The 18,081-nt window shown below is 44.5% G+C and overlaps 1 protein-coding gene across 2 annotated transcripts in view; it reads right to left on the minus strand.

Annotated features, from left to right (window-relative positions):
* Nucleotides 1–18,081, minus strand: part of p4ha1b (prolyl 4-hydroxylase, alpha polypeptide I b) — a 33,119-nt gene that overhangs the window by 2,068 nt on the left and 12,970 nt on the right. Inside the window, exons 4-14 of one of the 2 annotated variants that reach the window (XM_083650492.1) lie at nt 17,746–17,897; nt 15,528–15,665; nt 14,748–14,987; nt 13,541–13,734; nt 12,039–12,215; nt 10,067–10,137; nt 7,105–7,204; nt 6,813–6,866; nt 6,656–6,721; nt 1,199–1,267; nt 952–1,048 (exon numbers count right to left, since the gene is read on the minus strand). In XM_083650492.1, coding sequence (XP_083506618.1) covers nt 952–1,048; nt 1,199–1,267; nt 6,656–6,721; nt 6,813–6,866; nt 7,105–7,204; nt 10,067–10,137; nt 12,039–12,215; nt 13,541–13,734; nt 14,748–14,987; nt 15,528–15,665; nt 17,746–17,897 — 1,358 coding nt within the window. Of the gene's footprint in view, nt 1–951; nt 1,049–1,198; nt 1,268–6,655; nt 6,722–6,812; nt 6,867–7,104; nt 7,205–10,066; nt 10,138–10,941; nt 11,013–12,038; nt 12,216–13,540; nt 13,735–14,747; nt 14,988–15,527; nt 15,666–17,745; nt 17,898–18,081 lie in introns of both variants that reach the window. The other variant, XM_083650491.1, reaches the window with a different exon arrangement.

The following is an 18,081-nucleotide window of genomic DNA, read 5'->3' on the forward strand; positions in this document are numbered from 1 at the left end:
GTAAAGTATACTCAAGTATCAAAAGCAATAGTACTCAGTCTGAAGAATGGTCCCTTTCAGGGTGTTAAATGATTGATGCATTAACCTGCAAGAACTACTTCAATGTCCATATTCACCGTATGTAGCCCCGCCCACTTGACCCAGTTGTGTTATGACTTCCTGTTCAAAACACCATCTTTTGTTTTACCTGCTCACTAGTGCTGTACTGTCACAGGAAGTGTAAACACAATAGGAAGTAACTGGCTGACCCCTGTGTTGGAACGTAAGGTGAATACTGTTAACTCTAACAATGCGACATATTTAGCAACATATGAGCTTATTTTTTGCAGGTAAAACCTTATTAAAAAAGTGTGTGTGTGTGTGTGGGGGGGGGGGGGGGGGGTAATAAATGGTGTCCAGTGGGTGCCGGGCCCACCCGCGTGCCCGGCCAACACACACGGGCGGCGCAGCAGGGGGGCACGACCGCACGACCCAGAGACAGGAAACGAGAGGGGCGATCAAACAAAACGGGACGACAAGGAAGGACCGAGAAGGGGGGGGGGGCACGGGTCAAGCTCTAAGGACAGCAGCTGGAGGCAGGATAGCGTGGTCCTGCCCGGAGGTGCACTCGTTAACTCATTAGTGAGTTTTGTTATTTTTGAGGAGAGTGAAAAGAGTGAAGGTGTTTTGTGGGGGATGCCCCAGTGGATCACCCCCCCCCCCCCCCCCCCTTCAATTTGGTTCTCCGTTCGACCAGCCCAATCCCTGTCCCTCCCTGCTGCTCAAAATTGTACTTAAGTACAGTTCTTTAGTCAATGTTCTTAGGCTACTTTCCACTTCTGCTGATCAGCAAAAGACTGTTGGGCCACAAAGGTGCTTCTAAAAAGGTGTCTGAAGTCCGTTTTATGCTTCAGAGAGATGTAGTCAGGTCCTCAAACATCTTCACGGGGAACCGGACAAGGAGGAACTCACCCCACTTGTTGCCCACCAACACTGGGCAAGCCGCGTGTCGCGTGCTGTAGTCTCCCTCTCCGCTGGGAAACAGATTGTACCAGAACACCGCAGAACCCTGGAATCACCACACAACAACCAGCACCGATTAGTGGGAACAATTGCTCTCACCTGTCATCATAAAACAGGCTTGGCCCACATACACTTAGGTCTCAGGCCCAGAATGTAATATCACTGAGTCCGTTTTAATGAGTCATGTAGCAGGTACCTTTTTGGGATACACTGCTGCTCCAACATCTGGGAATACTGTGGCTCCACCTGCTGCTACATCGCTCATCTGCAACACATCGAGAGGTAAAGACAGATCAACATTTACATAACATCAAGGGCAGGGGTGGCCAAACTGTTTTGGTTGTGGGCCACAAACAGAAAAATATAAGGAGTCGCGGGCCAAATAATATTAAGTTTTCGCGGCAAAAAAATTGGACCAGAAAACCCTTGTGCCATCAAAAATTTAATTTCTACCTAAATAAATATATGACACATAGTTTATTGATGCGCTCACCTATTACAATAGGTATTTCTGTATGTTATCAAATTTTCTTTTCCTGTGCCGACAGGTTAAGACAGAGATAATTTAACATAACATTAGTATTAAACATTAATTCAGTATATATATATTTTTTAATAAATAGACCATGTCAGGGTGCCCAAGTATAACCCATTTTCAATGGTTTTAAATTGAAAAAACGAAATGGGGGGAATCCGTTTTTTTGTTTTTGTTTTTCAGTTTCTTTTTCTTAATGTTTTTGTTTTTCCGTTTTTTCCCCCGTTTTCGTTTTCCGTTTTAAACTTTGAAACAGAAAAACGGAAAAACGTTTTTAGCAACAAAAAAAAAAAAAAAAAAAAAAAATCTAAATTCATGGCGAGCCACTTAAAAACGGGCAGCGGGCCGCAGTTGGCCCGCGGGCCGTAGTTTGGCCACCCCTGATCTAGGGTGTTCATCATCATCTCCCATCAAATGCTTTATTATCATAGAGGAGGTCCTACCAAGCAAAAGTGTGTGAAGCATAGGAGGCTTCAAATGGTTGCTAAAGGGATAGTTCGGTTTGTTTGAAGTGGGGTCTTATCAGCTAATTCATACACTAACTGAAATAGGTACAGTGTTCTAGACGCTGAGCGCACCGTTTATCGAGACCCGGCACTCTGAAGCAGCAGCCTCCAGAGCTCTCTCTCTCTCTAGTTCAGGCGGCCAGGAACTAAAACGTAATTTAGCCACCTAAAACAACGCCCATCTAAACAAATCAATATCAGTGTACATGTTCGCTCTATTTTGACAATTTTCAGCGCTTTACTTTTCCGCCAAACAGCCCTCTCATTCTGCACTACTTTTTCTCCCAACCGTACAACTGCCGTATTCCTCCGCTAAAAGCCTGCACAGAGCCGCGGCGTTGGATTACTCCGCAGATCAGCTGTTATTTTGGGTTATTTCTCCCGGCTTGTTAGTGAAGACAACAAATAGAATACACGAACGAAAATATGAGTGATTTTGATAGCGAGGACGATATGCCATTCACCTTGGTGACAAGAGGATACAATTATGAACCAGAGAGAGTAATATACAGAAGAGGAACTTTTGCAGAGAGTGAACAGGCAGAAAGAGAGATACGAGGAACTGCCATACTATGCTGCCTAAATGCCGGGGTGTCCTGCAGACCTTTTTCACCATTCCCAGGATAAATTGGGGAAAATGTCCCAGACCAGAGAGGCCAGGTGACTTGTCTCTAAAGTAAGTCCATGTTTTGTCTCTCTTTCTAAGCCTTCCTGTTTTGTAAACCGCGGCTCTGTGCTCTGTGCTCTGTGCAGGTTTTTAGCGGAGGAATACGGTAGTTATACGGTGGGGATGGAAATAGTGCCGAATGAGAGGGCTGTTTGGCGGAAAAGTAAAGCGCTGAAAATTGTCAAAATAGAGCGTGCATGTACACCGATATCGATTTGTTTAGGTGGGCGTTGTTTTAGGTGGCTAAATTATGTTTTAGTTCTTGACCCCCTGTACTAGAGAGACAGAGCTGTGGAGGCTGTTGCTTCAGAGTGCTGGGTCTCTATAGACGGTGCGCTCAGCGTCTAGAACACTGTACCTATTTCAGTTAGTGTATGAACTAGCTGATAGGACCCCACTTCAAACAAACCAAACTATCCCTTTAAGGGCCCATAGAGAGCCGCAGGAATGAGTCCGGAAAACATCGATGCTAACACTGGGTTTTTGGCGCGATGCTTCAAATAAGGTCTGTGGTTAACAACACAAGCTTATTCAAACGCGAACCAGTGATCAGCAGGATCATCTTCACACATGAGGACCACTTTTATGAGTTTTTAAGCTTTTACGTGCCGTTAAAAGGGCGGCTAGCTAGCAAACGGCTAAATGAGACTACACTGTTGAGTCGACGCCGACGGGGATATTATACGTCAATAACGTCATCACTTCAAAGGACGAACACGGAAATTCTTTCCCTCACCTAGTTCAGCCCGGGGTAATCAGTGCACAGCAGCGCACACATCAACAACAGTCCAGGTTGAGTGGTGACGTGACGTGGAAGCCTATGCGACACTGTGTGTAGTTCTGGATTAGATTAGCACGAGCTTTTTACTTCTAGGGCTCGCATTTACGCTTCAAAACTCATGAAAGTGGTCCTCATGTGTGAAGATTATCCCGCTGAACACTGGTTCGCGTTTGATTAAGCTTGCGTTGCAGAGAGACCTTATTTGAAGTGAAGAACCATGCAGTCCGGGACTTCCGCGTTCCGACTACAAAAATACATCATCCCTGCGGCTCTCTATTACACTGAAAAATACCTTCTAGCTTGCTGTGAGGTTTGAAGGCATTTGGTTTGTAAATGGGCAAAATAATAATAATAATAGTGAAAGTAGGGGGGTTGGGATATTTTAAATAAACTTTGCATGACCAAAACCTACGCTTGGTCTTCATAGATTCATAATCGGCAAATTTCATTGGCTGCATTTCTGTCCACCTTTCCTCGTCCCAGCAAACACACCGCCCTTGTTTTCTCTGTGAGACTGTAAACAGATGCTTGTGACTCCAAACTAGAGAGTGACTTTTGAGAAGGTAATGATTAGCAGCCGCGGCGCGACAGCGGCGCTGGTATGTGTGTGTGTGTGTGTGTGTGTGTGTGTGTGTGTGTGTGTCATCAAGGCAAAATGTGGTCCAGGAGACACCTATTGTAGTGGGAACTACCACAGAAGCCGTTCTGAGGACTTTGTCAAGCTCATCATAAATTGTCCTCTTGGTCTTTGTGCAAGTTGACAGCCTGTTATTACACAGCGATGACTATCTGACATGTTTGATTACCGTTTTTTTTTACAATGTGCAAAACAAGAGACCATCTTATGATGGGACACAACGTTACACCAGTCACAACGCCCGTCTGCCTGTCTGTGGACAGATTTTGTTATTGCGATAGCACCAAAACCGTGCAAGATGCAGTCACGAAACGTTACAGGTTTGTAGTTGAAATCAAAATGAAGGTCGACTTTGAAAATGGGTGTGATCCGAGCAAGGGGGCCGTCCCCCCCACATTGGCCCCTCCCCTTCACACCCCCTGGGTCACATGCATTTTAAGTCGCCGACGTTGCGGTTGCACCTTGTTAACACTTTGAGTGCCACGGCCCTTGGGCAAAAGGTTGCTTGCTGTGCCACATAGGCCGCAATGCATTTTAAAACAGTCATATAATTTTTTTAATAATTACTATGTAAACACTGAACACGCACAAATAACGATGAGACTCTCTTCTATCACCTGCAAAAACAAGTTTATTGATCCCATTTTCCGTTCTTTAGTTATGAGCCGGAGAAGATAGCTTGATTGAAGCAAAAACATCCCTTTTTTTCTACGAGCTGAGATAATGAGCCTTTTGTGAAATTAAACATTTCAAGCACATCACTGACTCTGAAGCTAATTTTCTGATGTCTGGGTCTGTCTGGGTGAAGTGTATGCTGCTCTGCTGCTCTGCGTGCTCCCCCCCCCCCCCCCCCTCAACTGCACACGCCTCCTGGGTGTGTCTTATGTGTCTGGTGGCTCTCAGTCTCTGCTGAGTTTGCTGCGCACACACAGTGAATGGTGCGCGACATTCAGCTTTTTGGTTCCGCGTGTGTTTGTCACGGGCTGGCATGCTTCCAGTTCGGAATAATAAGGCTGATTATGTGAATGTGCTGTTGCAGCGTACATGGAGGTGCTCAGTTGTGACAGCGGATGCTGCTGCTGGGGGCACAGCTGGCGTTGTGCTCGTTTATGGAGGCACGTCGATGCATACGGACGGATGCGATGCGATTTCCTCATTTTCCCCAGTGACTATTTCTGTGTGTTTGGCTCCTTTTTCTCTGATCAGGAGAGTGCTGTCGCCACCTAATGGGTTTGTAAAATAGGTTATCGACCTCCAATAGCTACAATATTGTTAGAGGCGACGTAAGAAGCTTAGATCGACACCCCCCCGTCAAAAAAACAATTTGGAGTTATGACGCCATTTGGCGTCGCTGGCACTGTACGGTAAATTTCTAATGACGCCATATGGCGTCGCTGGCACTGAACGTGTTAAAAACGGTAATCAAACATATTCAGATAGTCATCGCTGTCTACCAGGGTGTCAACCTGCACACACAGCCCAAGAGGAACACTTATGGTATTTCATTGGCAAGCGTGGGTCTGCTCAGTTGACATTCTTATGGAGTGGGCATTTCCACAGGGACAGCTTTCTGAATTTGACACTCAAGTTTGCCAAGTTGACAGCTGATGCCGTTCCTTCAACCGACTCAAATAAGCTACAAGCTGCAATAAGTCACAGCTAGATAGTGCTATCTTTCACACTAATGGCTGTATGCCCTCTCTCATCTCACACCTAACGTTGTTTACAATTTACACGCCTGGTCGACCAGTTTGGCCGTCAACTTGACAATCAAAGCTGTTATGAAATGATACGTCCAGGATTACTGTATCAAGGCAGGTGCTAGATGTTGTAAAAATTAGAGCATATTATCGGCCGATATTGCCGATAACCGATATATCGGTATCGGATATTGCAGATATTTTTTTATTTTACAATAAAATAAAATAATTTATTTTATTATACAACATACATTAAGTTATGTTGTGTATATTTGATCTTTTTTCTTAACTCAAGTTACCGGTATATCTTATATTTGTTCTATTTGTGTTGTTTTTTTCTAGTTATTTATAATTATTAAATTCCCAGTGAAGTTTACCGTTTCATTGCATTGATGTCTTTTTGGACAATAAAGTTGATTGATAAGCTGTGAAATATCCTCCCTGCATTACATATCTCAAGTCATGTCAAGTCATATCTTTGTCAAGTGTTTGATATTTGAGGGATCATTGCAAAAAGGAATTGTAATATAATGGGTATTATATATAATACATGAATATCAGCCGATATATCGATATCGGGATTTTTTTAACTCCCTAATAATCGGTATCGGCCTCAAAAATCCAGTATCGGTCGGGCCCTAGTAAAAATGTGGGTCCATGAAACAGTATTGTTTTGGTGAACATGAAGGCAAAAATGTTTTAGTGAATGTATTGAACTTTAAAAGGTGATTTGCCAACAGATCAAACCGGATTTAAAGTCACCAACATGGGTCTTTAAGTGTAATTAATTAGAAAGCGTGATGGGAGGGAGCACAAAGAGGACTCACATAGAAGAGCCATGTTGCTATCCGGTTCCCAGTGCCCAGCTCTTTGAAGGCATCTGGCTCATCTTTCTGTGAAGAGAATAGCTTTAATGCCCTGCCCTATTAACACAACAACCTGCTATAAAAGTAACGGGGAGGTTGTGGATGACAGAGGTCCTACCCTTCCAAAGTCAAAATGAGGTTCATATTGGCCTCCGACGCCGTAATTTGCAACCTACAGGGAGCAAAAACATTGAATAAATGGTAAATCTCACAACAGAAATATCACTCTCACCCAAAGCCATGCACAAATGTGAGCATATAAACACATGCACTAACAAAATACATTTATGTTAGGACACACTCTTGATTCAATAAGTGACAGAAAACAAAGAAGATGAAATAGACATGTCTGGTGCATGATATAATTCAATTTGTGAATTCAACGCCACAACTCTCAATAGAATATTGACCTGCAGCTCTTCTGCAGTGTCCATCTCCAGTCCAGTGAGATCTTCAATTCTCTGGTTGATCGTTTCAATCATTGGATCTTCATACTCAGTAAGCCAAGCGCTGGAATGCAGGGGAAGAGCAGAGAGATTGATAAAGGAGGGGAATATGTCAGTGTGTGATGTAGATATTTGTCCACTAGATGGTAGTAAAGAGATGTCTTCTGAAAGGGACGACGGAGGGCGATATCATGCTGAAAAAAAGCTGAAAAGTGCACTTATGTGTTAAGATCAGATGAAGAAGGGTAGAGAAATGAAAGTGAGGCTTAAGGAAATTGAAAAACTAGGAAAACGGCCAAGATTCAGAATCTCCAATCAGCTCAGGGTACAGAGATTGTCAACGTTAAGCATTGAAGTGCATTGTTATAGTTGTTCTGCTTTTCAAACCGAAGTGTGCACTTGCGTCTGTGGAGGTTGCAATAGGGAGTTGGCGAAGTAACAAGAGCCTGGTTGACGACTACGGGAGGAACCTCAGGAAAAAGTGTTTTCGTAGATTTAGCGCTCCTCCCGACACACTACCTGCCTTTCACCACGCTCACACTCACCGACACACCCACAGCCAAGAGGGCGGCGCTGTTACAAAGAGCTCTTGACCGTGCCAAAGAACTCTTTCATGTCATCTATTCAAACTAGTTCTGCACGCCACATCAGACAATTTAAGTGGCCATTTTTTTCTGGGTCGAGCACTACAAAGCACAGCATCCATATAAAAAGGAAACTGTCAAACCACACAGTAAAGTAGCAGACAGTATCTGGGCTAACATGGCGTTTCCCGTTTGAAGGGAGAGACGGCGACAGCAAGTGAAGTTCAATCTTATTGCTACAGGATCAATTCCAGGCATCTGTTCTCGACTTTTTAAAGACGTCGCTCAGCCAATGGGATCACTCCCAATCTCCCGTTGCCTCATTGGAGTATTTCCTGAGAAGTCCTGTGCAAACACTTTGAGGCAGAGGGACAGGAATTCAGGAGTCAGGATTAAACGTGCACCAACAGTTCTTCTCATTTTCTCCCCTCATGCGATAATGGCCTGACTGTGTAGGCAGCTCAAAGAGAGATCAAGCCCTTTGATTTCATTTAACCTCTAACACTTAAGTTTGTCGCTACATTTTCACATTTCGTACGCAGGATTTTTTTTTTATAAATTTTTTCTCCCTTTCTTTTTTCTGAATTTCCTCTCATTTTCTCCTCAATTGTACTTGGTTGGCGCACGCTTCCTCCGACACATGCAGTCGCAAGCCGCTTCTTTTCATCTGACAGCGAGGAGTTTCACCAGCAGGACGTAGCGTGTGGGAGGATCACGCCATTCCCCCCAGTAACCCCTCCCCTCTGAACAGGCACCCCGACCGGACCGACCAGAGGAGGCACTAGTGCAGCGACCAGGACTCACAGCCCACTGCTTCCCACCCGCGGACACGGCCAACTGTGTCTGTAGGGAACGCCTGACCGAGCTGGAAGCACCGCTGCCGGGAATTGAACCCGGGTCTCTGCGGTGGTACGCGAGCGATGCGAGTGCTTTTACCTCTGCACTACCCAGATGCCCATAGACAGCCAAAGTGGAACGTAACTTCCTGCTTCAGCACTGTACCAGAGATTTTCATCCACCGTTTATTTTCCCATAGACAGACCGCATAACATTTCACTCGGACCAAAACGTTAAAAAAATGCGGGTTTAAAGAACACATTTTTTCGATGTTTTTTTTTTTTTTTAGTTTTTGTCCAAGTGAAATGTTCTATGGTCTCTCCCGATTCTAAATATAGCTGAACCGTTTTGGTTTGACAAAGTAAAACTATTTTTACAAGTATTTTACAAAATGTAAAACCACAGAAAACGGTGATGCTGTGCTGTTATTTTCTAGAGTGTGATATTTACGTTCTACGAGAGATTTAACATTCTTGATTTCTGCTGATATGGAAGTGGAAGAAGGATAGAGCAGAACCAGAGCAGCTCATACACAACACATGAGCCTGGGGGGGGGGAGATACAGATTCATTCCAGGAAAGAGCGATGGGCCAGATAGAGGTCCCAACCTCGGACCGTCAAAAAAACCTGGGAAAACCTGGGAACAGTGGGAAGGCCGTTTGAAGGGAAGAAAACAGTCGGTCACAACCGTGCAGTACCATCAAAATGACTGAAACATCGGGCTAAACTGGAACAATAAACGAAATGTACAGCCACACACACAAAAACAACAACAACAGAGGATGCTTTACCTTGGTTTGGCTCTGTTCTGTGTTCTGGCAGAAATCCAATGGAGGCTTACAGAGAGGCAAAGTGACCGCCTACTTCCTGCATCGGCACTGTACCAGAGATTTTCATCCGCCATTTATTTTCCCATATACATCTCGTAAAATGCTTATAAAAATAGTTGTACTTGTTCAAACCAAAGGGCTCAGATATATTTAGAAACAGGAGAGACCACATAACATTTCACTCTGACCAAAATGTAAAGAATATACGGATTTAAAGAAAATATTTCTTCAACGTAGTTTTTTTTTAAAGTTTTGGTCCGAGTGAAATGTTCCATGGTCTCTCCCGATTCTAAATATAGCTGAACCGTTTGGTTTGACAAAGTAAAACTATTTTTATAAGCAATTATACTAAATGTCTATGGGAAAATAAATGGTGGATAAAAAATCTCTGGTACAGTGCTGAAGCAGGAAGTAGGCGGTCACTTTGCCTCTCTATAGTGCACAACAATTACAGAAAAAAATACATTGGTTTTAACCAAATTAAAACATCCTCTGATGTTTGTTTTCCAGATGTGGCATTTTTCATTTGGTTTCCATGGTGTTTGCTGGGTGCAGGGCTGAATGTACAGGTGCTGGTGCTTCAGCCAAGGCACAAGAGGTGAGGATGGAGAGATGGATGGAGGAGGAGGAGGAGGAGAGGCGAAGCCCCATCCAGTGAACCCTGTGACCCCTTACCTCTTGGAGACTCTGTACAGGGCCGTGGTCAGTTTCCCAGTTAGGGGGTCATGCACCGTAGCTCGCTTTAACTAGCTCCCCCCGGACCACGAGGACACCGGTGATGGAGGGAAGGACGACAAAAAAAAAACACACGGAAGGAAAGAAGGAGGACAGAACGTGAAAGACACAACAAGAGGACGAGTGGGAGAAACGGTGGAAGTAAGAGTCGAGAGAGGAAGAAAGAGGGAGAGAGAAGAAAGGGAGATCTGGTCACTAGTGGTCAAGGATGGCCAAGAGAGCGTTTACCCGAGGCAATGGCCGAAACCAAAGTTCCAGCACAACCTCTAAGGAATTGAAGACTGCCTCTGATACACCCCCGGTTGGCCAAAAGCAACGCTAATATCAACTAAGTAGAACAAGTAACACCTTAAAACGTCTCCCTCGTCTCTCTCCTTGTGTTACCTTTCTACAGCAGAGTAGCGACCCCTGAGCCAAAACCGTATCAATAAACAGATGTGCCGGTAAAAGTTCCAAATGTTCCAAGGTTCCGATGTGCTTTTCAAAGTTTGAAAACTGGAAAACTTTGATTCCTCGTGCTCCAAAGCACTAAATCTCAATTTGATCAAAGACTGCATTCTTCTCACTTCCGCTGCAAAAATGCCACAAAAGTACAAACTAACAAGTATTATATACAGAATAGATGATCATAATTTAGATGTTGTGTTTCTGCTCAGGAGTCGTTAAGCTATGGCAAGGAGGGGGGAGTGGAGAGAGGGATGGACAGGAACACAGAGGAGGAATGGGGTGAGACTGAGGGGGGACAGGGGAGAAGACCTCCTCTGTCCCCCCCCCTCTCCTCTTAGGCTCTGCGGTGGCTCCTGGCTGGGCCTTACCTCTTGCTGATCCGGTATGAGGCGGTCTCCAGCACGCCAGTGATGGGGTTGGAGATGGTGGCCCTGCGCAGCTGTGAAGCCAGGGACATGTTTTACGTGCGTCTGTGTGTATGTGTGTGTTAAGTTAAGTTAAGTTATCCTTTATTTATCCCCATGGGGAAATTCATCCTCTGCATTTGAGCCATCCTCTACTAGGAACCTTCCTAGAACTAGGAGCAGTGGGCAGCCGCTGGGCAGCCGCAGTGCAGCGGCCGCGGACCAACTCCAGTTCTTTTGCCAGTGCCTTGGTCAGAGGCACTGACAGGAGTATTAACCCTAACATACATGTCTTTGATGGTGGGAGGAAACCGGAGCACCCGGAGAAAACCCACACAAACACGGGGAGAACATGCAAACTCCACACAGAAAGGACCTGGGACGGACCGGGGTTCGAACCCGGGACCTTCTTGTGTGTGTGTGTATGTGTGTGTGTGTGTGTGTGTGTGTGTGTGTGTGCGGGAGGGCGTGTGTGTGCGTGTGGGGCTAACTCAGCCTCAACTCGATAAACAAATAATATCCCATAATGGGGGGGGGGGATGAAAAAGCAGGAAAGATTCAGAGTATTTACAGCCTCCTTCATAACTTATCTCAAAATTGACAGATTTGATAGATATCTATATACAGTATATATATATATATATATATATATATACACTATATGTCATAGAGCAGAGGTGTGACCAAGTCTACTTTTCTCGAGTCCCAACTAGTCAGTTTCCTGAGGCAGAGGTCTCAAGTCTAAATGTAGAACACCGAGTCCAAGTCAATTTACACAAAAGTATTTTCTCAAGACTTTAGAAATTGTTTCAAGTCATCAAAGTTACAAGTCAAAGTCAAGTTCCGAGTCACCAAGTCAAGTCGAGTTCCAAGTCACCAGAACCCAAGTCGAGTCAAGTCTCAAGTCTTCTCTTCATGCAAGTCAAGTTTCGAGCAAATACAATTGTGACTTGAGCGTGAACCGAGTCCACGTCACGTCATATGACTTTAGCCCCCAGCTCTGTCACACAGTCTAGCTGTATTGGAATTAAGACACACACAACAAACACAGAATAACTCACTCTAGGTTTTGCCAGCTGCTTGACCTTCTCGACCTCTTTGTCGGACATGATGTTGTGGTAGCGGACGATGTACGGCCGGTCCCACTCGTCCTCCTGCTTGACCGGACCCAACAGGTACTTGGGGTGGTGGTTGTTGTCGTAGTAACGGCAGAACAGCCGGCTCTGCCTGCGCGGAGTCTGCACGGGTCGAGAGGGAAGAGAAATCAATACGGCTTTGACCAAGATGGATGATTTTGGAACCTACCATAAATAACTGGACATCTTCATACGACACTGGGGAAAATGGCTGCAATATTGTCAAACCTCTAAGACCTGATTTTGTTACCATAATGATTTGAAGGAACATCCATAATTGTATTTTTGATTTATTTATTGTTTTCCTTATTACATTCTCTTTGGTGTCCAAATATGTCACTGTGACATGTATGGAACTGTATAAGGCCAAACTGCTACAACCATTTTTATTTATTGTATCCCCCCGTTACCTAGTCTCTTAAAACAGACTGTCTTATCTACATCCGGCAGATGCAGCTATATACAGTCTGTACTTCGTGGGGGAGAATCATGCACCAAACGGAAGAGGAAGTTGAAAGGCGGGACTTCCGCTCATTCGTCCAATCAGAATTTAACATTAGCTAACTAGCTGTATACTGCTGTAGCTATCGTTAGCTAACGCTGATTAGTAAGACGAACGATAAGCTCAGTAACGTTAGCAACTTACCTCATCACTTTCGTTTAACTCTGGAATAAGTGCACGTCTTGCACGAGGTTCCTCCAAGCCGCGGATACATCGTTTACGTCTATCAGGGTCTTATTTCACCGGTTTCGTCGGCGTAGCTTCCATGGTAATTCTAAAGCACTGCTAGCATTAGCAACCTGCATCGGTTTAAGTTTCCGGGGGGAACATATTTTTCGTGGACACGCGTGTCGTGATTGGTCAGATTCCGTCGAACTTCCTTCCGGTCTGAAGGTTTTTTTCACTACTTCCTTGTGCATGTTCTGGGGGTCTGACGTACAGACGGTATGGCGAGAGCATTTGAAAATTGCGGAAGCCAACTCGTCTGTTCTAAGAGACTACCCGTTACCTCTCTCTCTCTCTGGATGTATATAGCTATGTTATGTCTCATTTTCTCATGCTTATCCCTTGAAAATGAAACGAAATAGACTATGAGTCATGCTAAAAGATAATAAGGCAAAGAGAATATACTTTTAGTTACTTTCTTGCTGCATTTTTAAAATTGTATTCTTGGTGTTGAAAAAGTACCATATTTCTTTTCTCTTATTACTTGTATATCCGTTTGTATTGCCTGTGGATTGTAATGACATTGCACTTTGAAATAAATAAATAAGTAAATAAATAAATAAATAAATAAATAAATAAATAAATAAATAAATGAACAAACAAACAAACAAATAAATAAGAAATACGGAGAGGGAAGGAGGAGCTCCAAGTGAGGTATCTTGTGCACTTGTGTTTCTGTGTATCTGAATGTGCATCTTACCATTTTGATGCCTTCCCCTCGACAAAGCATCTCGTACTTCTTCCTCTCGGGGACGGGCTCCTTGAAGCTCTTCTTCGTTTCTCTCTTCTCTCGCTGCTTCTCATCTGGAGGCATCGCCTCTTCTGCCTTCCTCAGCTTCTCCAGCTGGAACTCAAAGTACTTCAGGTTGCCCTTGGCGCGCTGGTGCTCTGGGTCTGAAACGGGAGGAAGGGAGAACACCATACTATATAATACATATATACACTATATATATATATATATATATATATATATATATACTATATAATACATATATACACTATATAGAGCAGGAAGTGACGTTTCACTTTAGCTCTCTATAGCAGTGGTTCCCAACCTTTTCCAACTCAGGGCCCACTTTTATGTCTCAAAAATGTTCGCGGCCCACCTCCGACCCCATAAATACAAAGGCCATATAATGCGTTCTCAGAGCACTTTTTTATTGAAAATTGAACATAAAGGACTGAACTGAATACAGGAGAAACATGTTGGAAGCTCCACAGTCACTAACACAGCACCTGTAACATGTTGTAACACCTTCAGTATTACAGTTTTCAAGGAGCTGTCCACACACACACACACACATACACACACGCACACACACACAGACACACACACACACACACACACACACACACACACACACACACACACACACCAATCATTCAAGGAGCTGTCCATCAGCACCACACAGATGTCAGAAATGACAAGCAAGGGGCTGTCTGTAACAGGCTAATTAACAAATGATTAATAAATAACGGTATCCTTCAACAATGGAAAAATGCATTCTCATAACAATTTGACATCCAATATCAGATCCAAACAAAATCCAAATATCAGAAGAAAGCCCATTAAATCGATAGGGTTACAAATAAACACAAACCCAATATAAAGATGATGTAAAGATGAAACTTCAATTCAAGCAAAAGCAATAACATCAAAGAAACAAAAATCATACTTTTTCAAGTATGATTTTTCAAAATCTTTAAAAAAAAAAAAAAAAAAAAATCTTTTTTTTTTCTTCAAAAAATCATACTTTTTTGGAAATGATTTGGCGGCCCACTTGCAATACCTTCGCGGCCCACCAGGGGGCCGCGGCCCACAGGTTGGGAATCACTGCTCTATAGGAAAGACAATTCAAAGTGCTTCTTTGCTCAGGTCCTTGTAGTGTGGAGGGGCAGGGGCTCACCCAGTGCAAGCAGCCTCTTGGTGAATTCCAGCGCTCGTTCTAGGTCCCCCTGCTGGTAGATGGCGTAGCTGAGGTAGTCCAGCACCGTCACCTTGTCTATGGAGGACTCCTCTCCCTGGTCCAGCTGCCGCAGCGCCTGGGCCATCCACAGCTCTGTGTGGTAGTAGTCCACCTCCGAGTACGCTATCTTCCCCAGCTCGTAACAGTCCTCCACGGTCATGGTACTCTTGAATGTCACTCCTAGTACGCAGAGAATACAGGAGAATATAACGGAACAGAATAGGATAGAAAATAATAGAACAAAATAGAAAAAGATATTAATCCATCAGTGAAATTATAATCTAAGTTGGCTGTCAAAGAAACTGACGCTTAATGCAATGAAGAATCGTGGAAGAGGATGTCAATTATCTCTCATCCCTTCAGTCATGAAAAAATTCTGTTATCAAAAAATATTCCCTTTGTAATGTAAATAGCCATACCATAGCCGTATGTAACAGACATACTGTACTACTGCCGTTTCACGAAAACCTTGCAATTTTAGGTTTTCAATGATTGATAATGTAACTGAAAGCACACATGGTCAACTATGCAAGAAGCAACTTTCATGGCAGCGAATCCCATTAAACATGTCCAAGAACCAGTGTTTCATTTCAGAGGGCATCAAAGTAAAACATGGAGTCAGTTATTGCCTTCCTTCCTGAAACAAATAACAACAATGCTGGAGATATACATTTCCCATCAGGCAGAGGTGGTGAAATGCAGTGCTTGCGGGGTCCTCACCTGGCAGGTTGCCAGTGGAGATGGTGTTGGCGTCCAGTCTGTAAGTGTCCTGCAACCGGAGGAGAGCCTTGGCTGCCCCCGTCTGGTCCTCGTCTGTGGGGAAGTGCTGTCTCTGGATGGTCAGGTTGGAAATGAAGACTGAGAGAGACAAACAGGACAGGACAGATAAACATGTGGATGCTTGAGATGCATATGGTATGCATAACAAAAAGACTAGTAGGCAGTCAATACTATCTACTCTTAACAGTCAGTGAGACTGGTTGGAGTGACTTCAATCTTGAGTGACAGAAGAACTATAAAGAGCCAAGGACACAACTGGACTAATTGCACATCTGGTTCAATTATTAAGTTGACTAATTAGTTGGGAATATGTAGGATGGTATTGATGTGCAGCAGATAATTATTTGAAAAGAGCATGCGTATTCAGACAACTTTCCCTGGATGAGTAAAGCTTAAAAAGGTGTCATCCTTTTATAAGCATCTGCTGCAGCCTGCCAAAGTGTAAGTGCAGAATTGGCAAAGGTTTCCACACAACAGTGTCCACCTGTTCCACTGATGAATCAGCTGTAAGATGAATCAAGGAAAGGACATTTTGGGCCAGACCTGAGTCAAACATTATTGGAGATGGAGAATCCTTCTTGTGTTTGTTTTCATCTCCTTAGATTACCAAATCATCAGGACAATTCTGATAGTGTCAAGCAAGTTGTCAGTCACAGAAATGTTTACTAAATTGAAAATCATACTTTCATATGAATGTGTAAACTGTGTGGCACTAACTGTACCACTCCTATGTGGCAAACCCAATACTGCCATGATGACTTCTTTCTTTCTCTCCCGGAAGGGAGGGAAGTCTGGCAAGCGAGACTAATTTGCCCCTAACCTTGTGAGGCAGCGAGATCACAATCATAGACATAAATAATATGGACGTATCTATCCAATTAAATTTCGTTTTCCTGGCAAGAGTTCAAACGGTGGGTGTCACCATCTAGATTTTTCGTCAGCAGAGTGGGAGGGAATGGGTTGAGTGCTTACGCACTGCTGTTGGTCTGTGATCGGCAAGCTGCGTGATCACTGGACAGGCGATGTGTCAATCACCCCCTTTTCTATCATCTATTTTACTCCAAACAGGCGAGTTATATAAAAATGTACCCTCCTACAGGTGTTATGAAAAGGTGAAATTAGCTATATAGAGCAAAACCGTGTTTTGCCCCTCACTGGAAAGATGTTTGTAATCATGTTACAAAGTCGGGCATTTTAACATGGGGGGAATACCTACTGCCCCCGACGCCTAGTGGCCATTCGAGGAACTACAGCTTTTCAATTAACTTCCGCATCCTCAGAGGGAAGGGGGTGGGCTCGCCCACTGATCACGATCATGCGAGAAATCCATCTTGCCGTGTTCCAACTACTGTAGCTATTGAGTAATCAAAAGTAGCTATTGGTTTAACTCCGTCCAAGCAGTTGGACGGACCAATCGGCATCCAGAAGCCGCTATGGGCGGGATTTAGGTGTGACAGCAGCGAGACACGAGCCCATGATAAACGGGGATAGACAGATGGTTCATCCAATCACCCGTCAGGTATTTTTTGGATGTGTCTGCCCCTTTTCAAAACGGTTTCAAAAAGACGCCGTCGCAGACAGAGCATGTGAGCGGAGCGGGGGGATTTTGGCTTGAGCGGTGAGTGGGGACCAAAGCGGTACCGGAGCGAAAGTTGGAGCGGTACCGATCACCCGCTCAGTCCCACTCCAGTTTCGATCACAACATGTTCGAACCAGAATGCATCGGTGCGTGGCCATGTGCACGCCCACTATTTTCTTGCCAGCTGCTGCGAGACGAGAAGGAAGAGAAACGAACATGCAGCCGACTCTGCTGAGCTCATGTTATTTGTAGTGAGCAATGCCCATTGCCCAGGCATTTAAACGCAAATTAAAACACCCTGGCCTTTTTATCTTTTTGATTCTTTTGAGCGGAGCGGAGGGGTGAGTGCGAGCGGGTGAAATCTGTATGGAGCGGGGAGCGGTCTGGAGAGGAGCGGTCGGGAGCGGCCGTGGCCGTGAGCCCTGGAGCGGGTGGAAAGGGCTGCTCCGGGAGCGAGGAGCGGTAATTATCACCGCTCCACTCCGCTCACATGCTCTGGTCCCAGATGGTTCAGTGTAACAGACCATCTGGCAGCATCAGGTGAATTTGCCCCAGGTCTGCTTTGGACTGGATCCTCACCATCAGCGGTGTCCTTGAGCACGAGGCTCTCCAGGTCTGCCCACTCTGTGTTGAGCCTCTTCATCAGCTTGAAGGCATTGACAGGATGCCCCACGAAGCCCTCGGGGTCCTGCGTGGCTATGACTGACAGAGAGTCCATCTTATCAGCCCACCTAACACAAGGGAGGAGGATACAGAGTTAGTTACAGTTACACTGAGGAGGATACAGTTAGTTACACAGTTACACTGAGGAGGATACAGAGTTAGTTACAAGGTAGGAGGATACAGAGTTATTTACAGTTACACTGAGGAGGATGCAGAGTTAGTTACAGTTACACTGAGGAGGATACAGAGTTA

The sequence above is a fragment of the Poromitra crassiceps genome (assembly GCF_964638095.1).
Source record: "Poromitra crassiceps genome assembly, chromosome: 14".
Taxonomy (NCBI): Eukaryota; Metazoa; Chordata; class Actinopteri; order Beryciformes; family Melamphaidae; genus Poromitra; species Poromitra crassiceps.